Source organism: Eutrigla gurnardus, assembly GCF_963514095.1.
Source record: "Eutrigla gurnardus genome assembly, chromosome: 23".
In the NCBI taxonomy this organism is placed as follows: domain Eukaryota; kingdom Metazoa; phylum Chordata; class Actinopteri; order Perciformes; family Triglidae; genus Eutrigla; species Eutrigla gurnardus.
Genome location: NC_139934.1, coordinates 15538721 through 15551446, shown reverse-complemented (window position 1 = coordinate 15551446; position 12726 = coordinate 15538721). Strand labels below are relative to the sequence as shown.

Below are 12726 nucleotides of genomic sequence, written 5' to 3'. Positions count from 1 at the left end.
TCCGGGATTCCATGCTAACCCAGAGTTTAACGTCACAGTGCTATGATTTCTGGGTAATTCCGTTAGGCAAAGTCTGCTAGAAAAGCGGACTTATGGAAAGTTGCTTAAAGGGCTCAACATGTCTGTGAGCGTTTACATGAACATGAGTGCGGAGGTCGGGATTGGGCCTGTCTGTTCTCTCTGGTACATTAGTACTGACTCTCATCCACACACTTCTCAACGTTCCACCTTTTCAGTCCTGAGATCCACCACAAACCATGTCTGCTTGTTAAAGCTGAATCGCCCAGCTAATATGCTAAAGCTGATTTGACATGCAAGTACTGATAACTTTATGCCCGTTGTCATGGCAATGGCAAATGTCAACAGTTTTTTTTTTTATTATGGAGAACAAATAAACATAGTCCTCGTCTAGAGGACAGAAAATGTAATATAAATAAGAAACAGCTGATAAATGCACTTTACTGGACAGGTGGCAGACAATACAGCCAATAATGCACATTTATACACAAGACTGAATAAACTGCATCTAAGTTGTAAAGCCATAAACTCCGGGTTAGACCTACTTTGTTTACATTGGGGTTCATTGCAATATTGTGCAGGTAATGAACATGTATGATGGCATCAAACATTCATATTTCATGATTGAAAGATGAGTGTGTATTGTTTCTACAGTGGCTAACTAACCACTGTAGCCTGAATAATTCTTGCCCATATTTCATGACATGTTGGTCGACAGTAATAAGGAGTGAAAGTATCATGCTGTTCCAGAGGTCTCGGTGTGTGCCGATGCCACGGTCGGAAAAACAAAGAAACAAAAACGATCAAAACAAAGTCACGTCCGATCATCTCCCGGATCTGGAAAGAAATTGAAGTCAATCTGTGAGTGAAAATACACGTTTTATTTTATATTTAATATTTATTTAAATGCAACTGTCTTTAGCTTTTTTGATCTTCTGGGTCCTTCCCTGGTATTATTACAGCTATAATCACCTTCCAACTGAAAGGAAATCTTCCCTCTACACATACTTATTATATATTCCTAATAGTGTACTTTCTGTGCACCACTGGTAAAACCCTGGATCTCCTTGTTTCCCCTCCCTTATTTCCTCTGTTAGACTACTGGATCTTCAGTGAGCGTCTGTCATTTCTACTTTCCCTTCATTTGATGTTGCTGTTTCCTCTCCAACCTTTCATAGCTGAGTACTGCCACTCTCTTGGAAATCACTTCACATTTCCTCTCATCACAACCTTTTTTCTCGGCTAATTTTCCTTACTTGTGCCTGTGCCCATTTATATTCCATTAACTTTTGAAAGGAGTGTGTTCACTTTAATACCTTAAAAGCTTTACGAAACGTCTCTGTCCACTATGGAACAGCTTTCTTATTAATTTCCTTTGCTTCTGGGAAATGCTGGGTTTGTATACAACTCTGAACTTTTCATCTATTTTTATATATCTTGATTTAGATATTATTTAAAAAGATATAGATTATTCCCATCTAGATATAGATTATTCCCATCTAGACAAATACTCAAATTGATCCCCTAAATATCCACTTTCCTCCTCATTCCTCGATCCTTACTTACCTGTCTGCATGTATTTTTCTAAAGTTTGGGTCAAAATCACAACTAAGTGGACGTAGTCATCATGACATCACCCATTGCACTACAGTTTTGAAGCTTAGATTTTGGCATTTTGATCATCACCAGCTTGGGATGTTTGTAACAAGTGAAGGAAGTGACCATATTTGGACTTTGAGGGAGCGACGGGTGGATCTGATGAACACAAGCAGCAGAGCAGCAACCTTACTGGATCTGGATCCATCTGGATTATGGTGTGAAGCTGCTAACAAAGTTAGCTTCATAATTTAATGTTAACTTCACAGATAAGTGTTAAAGTCATCTTAGTAGCTAACTGCATTTGTAGTCACAAGGTAGCCCCGCCCTAAAGCATCCCCTGCTTTATGGTCTATTTGTCTCTAAATGGACCATAATGTACTAAATAAACATCATGCTGGATTGAAGAAGACTTGAAACTAGAGATTGAGAACATAAACTCATGTTTAGAGTGATTGGAAAATGCTCATGTGAGGAATGTCAGTGTGAAGCAGACCCACAACAGTGACTTGTAAAGCATCTCCAGGGGTTTTACAAAATAAGAACTCTCCACCAGCAGACTGTAGACATCGTCATGCTTACTGAGGTGCAGCATGAAGCCACAGAGTCTGTGATTGTATTCATTGTTTCCACCTCATTGTTTCCACTGTTTCAAATCATTTCTATCCTGCATATAGCACTTGCCAAGATCTTAGGAGAAGACTGAGCCCACAAGACCAAGAACACAATCTGTTGGTCCCGTCCTGCTGCTGCAGGACAAAAGCCAAGTCGTTGTTGCATAAGAAGACTGAGGGTGAAAGGCGACGTGTAGAGAGGGGCGCCATCTCCCTCATTTGTGCACTCTGAGCTTTTCAGGGAAAAGCCGTGGGCCCAGCGTGTTTTATTGCTAATGCCTCAGTGACTTCCAAGGGCACTTAAAGGACTTCAATCATTGAATTTGCACTCCACTCGCCCGCTTCAGACCCAGAGGAGGCCTCAGACATGGGAGGGGGAGCCCCCAAGAGAATGTTGTTAGTGCCCTTTTTTGGGGGCTGATTTAGCTGTTTTCTCTTTCAGCTCCTTTTGAGTGTTGAGCAACGGCTAAACCAGCAAGACAAATGTGTGTTTACGCTTTAAAAAAAAAGAAAGTAGTAAAAAGGAGAGGGAGAAAGAGCAATGTTCTTTTTGTGTTCTTACAGTGCACGACCTGGGTGGAAACGCAGCCAAGAGGACGTCATATAAATCAGGTTACCTGTGGCAACAGCACTGGTAGGCCTGGGACTTCCCCTTGATCTTCTTCTTTCTCATCTTCCTCTTCTACGTCTCAACCAGCAACCAGCCCTTTGTTCTCACCTTTCTCACCTTCACATGTTTTTTTCTTATTGCCTTTACCTTATTTTTCCACATCCTACCTCAATCCTATAAGAACCCTCTCTTCCTCCAGAAGCCCTGTATCAAAGTGAAGCAGATTCCTCGAGCTATGGGGTCGTTCCTCCCCAGCAACAATGGGGCGTTTGTTCAAGCTACGAATGTAGGCCCATTACCCAGGCCTGGATACAGTATAGAAAGAGTTATAGTGAGAGAAGAGGTGGGTGAAGGTGAGGAGGGGGGCAAACGTGAGCAAATGAAAGAAGTGAGTGGTGGAAGAGGAAAAGAGGAGTAACAGACCTGTGAGAGTAAAGCCTCGTTATTCTAAATTGCCAGTAGGTGAGCAGACTCTCATTAACCTGGCAGTGGGGATACGGCTTATTACTTCCTCCTCCGTGCTGCAGCACTATTGTTTAGCCTCAGTGTGAAGTCACACACGCTGCAGCGCCAAAAGCCTGACCTCTCACGTGGACAATGCTTGCTATTGTCTCTGTTTTTGCCCATTCACTGCAGGACGGGGCCCCGACTGGCGTGTCAATGGACCTCATAGAACAAATTTATTGTAAAATATAGGTGACAAGAGGCATCAAATGGACAACTTCCCATTGGTGGAAAAAAGTCAGAAGCACTTTGCGTTATTGTTCATTATATTTCTGAATGATGTTGGTTTCCACTTGTATTGACTTTGACTTGTTTTCTGTGTTTTTATCAAATGTAATGGTGAACTAACAATGTTTAATATGTAAATGACAATATGTAAACAGATTACAATGTTACATTACTCATTGGAGTCCATCGGGTCACCTGCTGCTGTCTAAATGCCATCAAAGGTTTTCAGCGGGTTGGAAGAAAGTTTGTACATTCCACTGTTGAACATATAACTTTCACTGGAATCTTTCCATCCTCACCCAGTTCACCTCATTACCACGTTACTAAGAACAAAGAGGTCATGAATCTGCTCGCAGCAGTGATTGGTGATCTGTGGGAAAAGGACGGTTGGGAGTTTAGTACTTTGTGCAGTGTCAGGAACCTGAGTTATAGCATCAATCTGGGTCAGTATACTGTACACTGCATTGACTCATAATAACACACACAGCAGGTGGTAACCTCCAGTGCCTTAAATTTGCATTCTCTCTGCTTGCCATCAGGGGGCGACTCCTCTGGTGGTAGAAAGAAGTCTAAATGTATGGAAGTCTATGAGAAAATGGTCCTACTTCTCTCTTGATGTATTATCTTAGTAACATTGTAAACATGAGTTTATCGTCTCTAGATTCAAGTCTTCTTCAATCCAGCATGATGTTCATTTAGTACATTATGGTCCAAATTCCAAACTCAAAGCGTCAAAACCATAGTCCACAAACCGATGGGTGACATCACCATGACTACCTTCGCTTCTTATCTACAGTCTAGAGTCACATAAGTTCTTAGTTATAGGAGGAAAAAAATGGGTTACTCTTTAAAGCTCTTAAACCATTGTTTGCCCTTTAAAGCCCATCTTAAATAGCTTTATAACTTGTTATAGATTGGTGATATGATGATATGATTAAGATTGGCATATTAAATTGTGTATTTTCTTTCCCCAAAAAATCAATAGGCTGAATGTTCATATCCAAGCTCTAGATTCCACATGTCTATGGCTTTATGGTTAAATTTAAAAGGAATAGAATCATGTGCAGATATTTAATTTCAGATATATTTGTAATAGGTCAGAGTTGAGTGGGAAGGTGGGAGGTAAGTAGAATGTCCAGGTATTGGTACTTTATTTGAGTATTTATTTTCTGACATTTTACTTGTACTCCCTACATTGTAAAACAAATATATGTACTTTCTCCTCATCACATTTTCAAAACAGGCTCGCTATTTTAGTTTTAATGCATTTGAGGGGATTTTCATATGACGCAGATTCAGTTAGACTAAAGCAACAACAACAACAGCCAGTAGAATGTCCTTCATAGGGATACTTGTTTATTTTGAGTACATTTCAGAGGCTGTACTTTGTACACTTTGACATGAGTAAAGAAGTGAAGTGAATCGGTACTTTTTGAAGTAGTGAGCTGAGCGCACAGACAACCTGTTGTTGGGAGCAGAGGGAACATTCCCAGCAGCGACCGCACACACCAGTAGAAGTCCATGCATCAGCAGGCAGGAGAACTACACACCCACTTCACACCATCACCCCCATCCCGGACGCCCATCCCGACTCAGGACCCGCGGCGCAACAACTCGGGAGCGACTCTGCAGCAGCGCCTTTGATTTCTGGACCCGGGATCATCTGAGTTCATTTAGAGAACTTTTCTACACCAGGATGGCCAACTCCGGGGTCCAGCTGTTGGGATTTTTCCTGTCGCTGATTGGCATCGTGGGGCTGATCATCGGGACTATCCTGCCGCAGTGGAAGATGTCCGCGTACATCGGGGACAACATCATCACGGCGGTGGCCATGTACCAGGGACTGTGGATGTCGTGCGCCTTCCAGAGCACCGGACAGCTCCAGTGTAAGATCTACGACTCCATCCTGCAGCTCGACAGTAAGTCTCCGTCAGACACACTGGCTTTAATGCTCCGCAGGACCACCTGGTCTACCTGCATGGGGGGACACCTCAGTGGTCCGGCTGTCAGCACTCACCTGAGGGGCTTAATCACCCTGCGGACCAGCGCGTTCATACGGGACCATGCAGCAGGGAATATGAAAGATGAATCTCTATCCTAAAAACAATCATCACCCGCATTCTGAGAACGTCTCCCACCCCACCTCCCCTCACAGGCTGCCCCTCAATGCACGCACACACACACACACACACACACACACACACACACACACACACACACACACACACACACACACACACACACACACACACACACACAGGAAACATCCCTGTTTTCCCTCCATACCAACATCTGGGTGATTTTATACACACTTCTGTTCTCTCTTTTCGCCTCACAAACAACAGTTGTTACTTATTTCGGAAGATTTTGCATAAACAGTCAGTTTCAAACCTTCAAGGGGGAATGATAGGAACACACATACAAACACACAGTTGTCTCCAAACGTGTCTCATGCAGAAATGCACATGAATGCATAGCAAACTGGTTTAACAGGTTGGGATCCATCAACTCATTTGATGACATTTTTGGAAAAAGCAAGTTTGGCTTCTGAAGCCCATTACAACTCAACTCTGGCAAAGGCAGCACACTCTTTTATTGCTTATTGCTTCTTTTGATTGAACATGCTGATATATCTGACATGATCTAGGCTATTTTATTTTATGTAGTTTCATACTAGACAACAGGCTTTAAGCTTAGCCGGATTATTAACCAGCTATTTCCATCAGTCTGTGATAATGTGATAATATGCACATACGTTGGACGCCCCTATTTAAAATATATTTAGCAGATAGTTCAATACATTTGTGTTTTTACCAATTGATCATAAACACTGTAAATAGGGACACCTCAGGGCCCCAAAATGGGCTGAGCCCTAATGCAGTACCTGTGGGATCATGATTGGCTAAAATTATTCTTGATAGTACAAGTATACAACTGTAGTGTTACATACAGTAGCCTATGTAAACTTCTAATTTTTGTAGAAAAGTCTAAAGCCGCCTCTACTGAACTATTATTAATGAAGCCGTGTCTCTTCTGTCTAGTCATGGGACGACATAAAAATGTCATGTCATGATTATGCTGATCAAAATAATTATGATTCAACGCATTTTCCTTCTTGTGTTCAAAACTCTTAAAAAGGCACTTAAACATACTGGAGTCCCTTTACATTTACTTAAGAAAAATAAAAATATTTTATATGGATATTAATATTTGTTTGTGACAAAGATAAGACACCCATTGTTTTTGTAGTGAACATCATTTCATCAAATAATCTTATATAATATGATCATAAATCATAAAGTCTCCCTGCAAGCCTAAAGGATACATTTTATATGTATTGTTGTATCCAATATTTTTTTTTAAATCAGGCCCTATTTCACTTGTCTCCCATGATAGCGAACTAGACAAAAAACTAGACACTTGTGATATTTACAGTTATCCTGATACTGGAAATTCAACACAAGCAACTTATTGTGAGCATTTTTTTTTTATCGCTATAATCTCCTACATCCCTACTTGTGTGCTTCCTCTAAAGTGAATGGGAGCAGTGTGTTAACGCTCCGAGCCAGGATACTGTGCATCCTGTTCTCTATCTGCATTTACTATATAATCCACCTTTTGTTTCCCACAGTATTTTATAAAGTTATCCCGCCTCCTTTCTCCCTCCTCCCCTCTGTCCCTCTCGACCCATCCCTCCATCCCTGCTGGAGGGTTGTTTGTTTGGGCAGGGCAGGGATGGCCTAGGCTGGCACAGACTGGTTCTAGGTGGACAGGGGGGGAGATAAAGGAGAAGGGGGGCAGTGATTCTCCCAGTGATAGGTTTATAGGGTGACTCCCCTAGTTCTGTCTGTTTGTGTGTGCTGGTGAGTGTTCATCTGTATCCCATGGTTTCTCTTCCAGGAAAAGCTCACATTCAGATGTCCTGACAGCCTAATGTGACTGTAATTCACAACCTCTCACAATAAAGCCTCTCTGATAGGTGGAGGCCGCTTTATTACTCTTTCCTCATCATTTACCAGTTTGTGCTTCCACGTTTGACTTTATGTGATCGTGTTGGTTTTTTCTTTTAGTTAGACTCCCACGTTCCATATTCACCGCCTCCCTTCACGGAACCAACTTCTGATCATGTCCCTTCTCTCCGTCCTCCATCCCCCCAGGTTCGCTTCAGGCCACTCGAGCCTTGATGATAGTTGGCATCATCGTGTCCGTTGCAGGTCTGGGCGTGGCCTGCATGGGGATGAAGTGCACCACCTGTGGAGGGAACGAAAAGCTACGCAAGTCCCGCATTGCCATGACAGGAGGCATCATCCTGCTGGTGGGAGGTGAGGATGACATACATTGTTGATGAAAATCATCCGATGACATGCAGAGGGTTGACAAATTAAAGGGGAAAGCAACATGAAGGTGTTGTTCCACCACAAGCTGCAGGAACACTACTGGTGTGGCTTTAATAATGTGTTGAGACCAGGCAGCAACCTTGGGTTCCGAAAAGTGAAGCCAAAACTGATGTGCCTTAAACTTGCATTCTATTTGCTGGCCATCAGGGGGCGACTCCTCTGGTTGCAAAAAGAAGTCTGATTGGAAGTCTCTGCGAAAACGAGCCTACTTCTCTCTTGATGTATTACCTTACTAAACATTGTAAACATGCAGTTTATGGTCTCAATCTTTAGTTTCAAGTCTTTTTCAATCCAGCATGATGTTCATTTAGTAAAGTATGGTCCGTTTAGAGTCAAATAGACCATACAGCAGGGATGCTTTAGGGCGGGGCTACCTTGTGATTGACAGGTCACTACCATGTTGGCATTACCATGGCCTCGCTACCGTTGCTACCACGCTGCAACTAGCAGTGCAACTAGCTACTGAGATGACTATAACACTTAGCTGTAAAGTTGACCTTGAATTATGAAGCTAACTGTGTTAGCAGCTTCACACCAGAATGCAGATGGATCCAGATCCAGTAAAGTTGCTGCTCTGTCGATTGTGTTTGTCAGATCCAACAGTCGCTCCTATATGGTCTGTTAACTGGTTGCAAAAAAATCCAAGATGGTGACGGCTAAAATGCTGAATTCGAGGCTTCAAAACCATAGTCTACAAAGAACACTGAAGCATCTCCTTTGATTTGTTCATTTGTCTGAAATACTGCTGTTTCCCAATAAACAGGGTTGGGAGGGTGACTTTAACAATGTACAATTACTGATTACCTGTTCAAAATTGTATTCAGTAACCCAATCCAAGTATCATAATATTAAAATAATGTCAATTGATTACTCTCTGTTACTTTTTGGATTATCTCAATACCAAATATGCATAAACAGAGTTTAGGTTCATTGTTTCCCAGCTATTCCTTCCTTTTTCACGCAAGATAATAGCGGTAATTACGCACATTTAACTTAAATGTACTTTAAGTACATGCTATTCACATTTCACTCTCTAGACTGCCATACACTTATTCATTTCTGAGGCTTACCTGTAAATGTTTCCTTAAATTTGATGTCGAGTCCAGACAGTGACGGTATTTTCAGGGCCAGAAAGCCTAAGCTGCACTGCACAATGAGTTTTCTTTTTAAGCTTTGAACACAAAATATTGTCCATATTTCCAGCCAATGAAAGCATTCTTTGTTCTTGGAGCTGTGATAATGAACAGCAAAACATTTCATGTATCTGTAATCTGATTGTGTCTTTTTTTTCTGTAACTGTATACAGGTACCTTTTTGTTTTGTTTTAGGTAACAACGTTCCATGTATTCGTTATATTCTAAACTGCATTATCACATACTGCTTGCAAATGCTAATTCTAGATGATTGTCTGTGCCATTTATGATAATCAAAACTCTCCTCCTCATTACATTTTTGCTTAGATCTTGTGTTCATCATTCAGTAGGTAGGAGAAAGTTTGATCCCTAGTCCAAGAAACTTTCCTCCCACTCCTCTGCTGCAACCCTCCCGAGGTCATTAGACTGAATGAGTCCAGTACTCCTGGCACCAGTTCTAACACAAGAGGTCTAACTGGCCCTGAAGAGGACAGAATGCTCTGAAAGCTAATTGTGCTGGAGTCAATAGTACGCCACTTGGTGACTACAAAGGGGGTACAAGCATGACGACGTACTGATTGATCCTTGCTGTTGGCTTTCTCTCTCCTCAGGGCTGTGTGCCATCGTAGCGTGCTCCTGGTTCGCTCATAATGTGATCCGGGCTTTCTATAACCCCTACACTCCGGTCAACACCAAGTAAGTAACACCACACACGGTGTGTTCAAGGCCTGTCGTCAAAGCAGTAGGAGAGGAGCTTGTATTACGTTCAATATGAAGCTACAGCCAGGGGACAGTTAGCTTAGCTTAGCATAAAGAGTGAAAATGAGAAAACTGGCTCTGTCCAAAGGTAAAGTAATGACGCCTACCTGCACCTCTAAAACTCACTTATTAATATGTTATATTTGTTTGTTTTGTACACAAACCCAGGTGTAATGACGACACGTTGTTTTACATTGTAGTAGTAATATTAAATGTAGTAATATTATACAGTAATTCTGAATATTTGAACATGACAACTTTTCATACTTAAGCACATTTGCTAATAATACTGTAAATGTATTTAAATGCAGAACTTTAAATGAAATTAAATGAATACATTTGATCTAATTGTATGCTGCTTAAAGTGACAGTATAACTTCTGATGAAAGAAATTATATACCAATTAATACATAATAAAACCCATCATTGATCAATGTAATAAACCCTGGGGTTCTGCTGCAACTTGGCCTAGTTTGAACCAACTGAACAGAAGCTCACGGAGGCTACTCTTACCTAATGTAAGCACACGTTCGAAAGCTATTGCTGTAGTTGACATTACAAGTTTGCTGACTTCATAACTCTACTCTACTTCTGCTACATAACAAAAGTACACCCAAGTACATCTGAACAAAAGCTGATGAAAAAGAAATGTTCTCTTTGTAAAATGGAAACATTTTCAACTTGCAGTCCAAACGTTTCATTTTGAAATAATTGCTTAAAACCCTAGATTTGAGTTTGGCGCCGCCATCTTCATCGCCTGGGGCGGCTCCCTCCTCGACGTCCTGGGCGGAGCCATGTTGGCCGCTTCCTGTCCTCGGAAGAAACAGGTGTCCAAGTACCCGTCCATGGCCAGCTCCCGCTCTGGCCCGGCGAGCAGCACTAAAGAGTATGTGTGAGAGCGCCCCCTACAGCTCGGGACTCCAACAGAAGCTGACAAAGAAGCCCCCTCCCTCCTGCAGCACTGGCAAGGGTGTCAAACCGAAGATGTGAGTCACAGAGGCAAAGAATTACTGAAATGGGACTTTTTCTTTTTCTTCAGGCAGACCTTTGATAACCCCTTGATTATCATGCTGCACTCTCAATTGTTTCATGAATGATGTCTCTCAACCCGTCCACACATTCCCCAATTGTTTTTGTGACCTTCACAAATAGATTATAATTAGATCCCCTGACTTAATAGACGAGCCCTCAGGGTGGAACCTCTTGACTTGTAGCCTAAATGGTGGATTATAGCCAACACTTGCACCTCCGCGTTAGAACCAGCATCCATTAGCGTTTGCCATGTAATTGAAAGTAATCAATTCCAGTTTGGTGTCCGTACCGGAGACCCAGGCTGACAAAAAAAATGTTTTAATTTTAATCGTTGGTGGTTCTGAAATAGACATTACGCTGAGCAGGGTGTGACTTCACACACAGGGCTCACTGTGTAAGGTGGCCGTGTCCCACGGGCCATTTACTACAACACTCACACTCTTCATACCTGTCTGTTACAAACCCTGTTCACATATGAAATATTTTAATGTGTAGTCACCGTGAGTTATCATTCTCAGAGCTCCCATAGCAGCCACGATGAGATCAAAGTGCCTATTTATTTTGACAAATGTAGGATGAAGTTTTGGCTCCTGTCTAGGTTTATATAAGAGGTAGAACACTGTTGTAGATCAGATTAAAATGTTGTATTTGTATTGGGATGTTTATGCTCTGAACAACTGTTTTTTTTTTCTTGTCATATGTCATAGTTTTATACATCAGCCTCATCTAGTAGATAATTGAACAATGAATGCTTTTTTTAACATGTCCAACAGTACTTAAATAATAAAGGTATTACAACATTGTCAACTGTGCGGTGGTCATAGTAACTGATTAAAAAGTTATTCTCATACAAACACTAAAACGTAATTCAATTATGTTTACTTTTTACTCAAATTTAAACTTCCTTACAATTGCAATTCTAACCATCCGCAGACAGCAATGTTGGGTTCAGTGTTTCAAGGACACGTTGACATGTGGACAGAATGACCTGGGGTTCGAACCCAGCTCTACACGCTGAGACAGCAAAAAGAAAAACAACCTCCTTTTAGGATATATGCCTCTAAATTGGGTTTTTACTGCAATTTGTGTCCTGTCTCTTGTCTTGTTACAGCTCTGTACGTTGTACAAACACCAACCAGCCAACAGTTTGCAGAAGAACGCCCACAAGAAAAGCCCACACTCTTTTAGGCATCGTGAATGATATCAACACAAATATCACACACTGGCATTTTCAAGAAGGCGGTTAAAGGAATGAAAGAGGGAGGATGTGTCCGTCACTGGTAATGTTGATCACAGTATGCATGGCATGTAAATGTGTGACTTTGGTGTTTTAAATAGTTAGTTCAGATTCACCAAAGTCACACGATAGCACAAATAAAACCAACTGATTGAGGCGGTGGCCGACCAGCAACTTTTTGTCATAGACGTAGTCATCGGGACGTCACCCGTTGGTTTGTTAACTACACTTTTGACGCCTCCAGGTCAGCATTTAGGCTGTCGACATGTAAAGGAAGTGACCATATTTGGACTGCGGAGAAGCGACTTGTGGATCTCACAAACCATCCATCTGGATTCTGGTGTGAAGCTTTTATCAAAGTTAGTTTCATCATTTAAGTTCAACTTTAAAGCTAATAGTTAAATTCATCTTAGTAGCTAACTAAAGCATCCCCTGCTTTCTGGTCTGGTGGACTCTAAATGGACCATAATGTACTAAATGAACATCATGCTGGATTAAAGAAGACTTGAAACTAGAGATTGAGACCATGAACTCATGTTTACAATCTTTACTTTCATGACTTCCATGCAATCAGACTTCTTTTTTCCAACCAGAGAAG

General features: G+C 41.6%; 2 protein-coding genes across 2 annotated transcripts in view; both read left to right on the top strand.

Annotated features, from left to right (window-relative positions):
• LOC311008599 (uncharacterized protein) overlaps window positions 1-12726 on the top strand; it is a 132927-nt gene that overhangs the window by 112771 nt on the left and 7430 nt on the right. The window lies entirely within an intron of this gene.
• On the top strand, window positions 5189-11697 carry cldn7a (claudin 7a). The gene is made up of 4 exons (XM_084003310.1): window positions 5189-5489; window positions 7728-7892; window positions 9712-9796; window positions 10587-11697. Exons 1-4 carry the CDS (start codon window positions 5267-5269, stop codon window positions 10753-10755), a joined length of 642 nt encoding a protein of 213 aa, XP_083859436.1. The 5' UTR covers window positions 5189-5266; the 3' UTR covers window positions 10756-11697.

Bases quoted from the DNA above. Each gene is read 5' to 3' on its own strand.
- cldn7a (XM_084003310.1), top strand. From the start codon at position 5,267: ATGGCCAACTCCGGGGTCCAGCTGTTGGGATTTTTCCTGTCGCTGATT. The intron at 7,893-9,711 runs GTGAGGATGACA...CTCTCTCCTCAG, and splicing joins CATCATCCTGCTGGTGGGAG to GGCTGTGTGCCATCGTAGCG. The intron at 9,797-10,586 runs GTAAGTAACACC...TTAAAACCCTAG, and splicing joins TACACTCCGGTCAACACCAA to ATTTGAGTTTGGCGCCGCCA.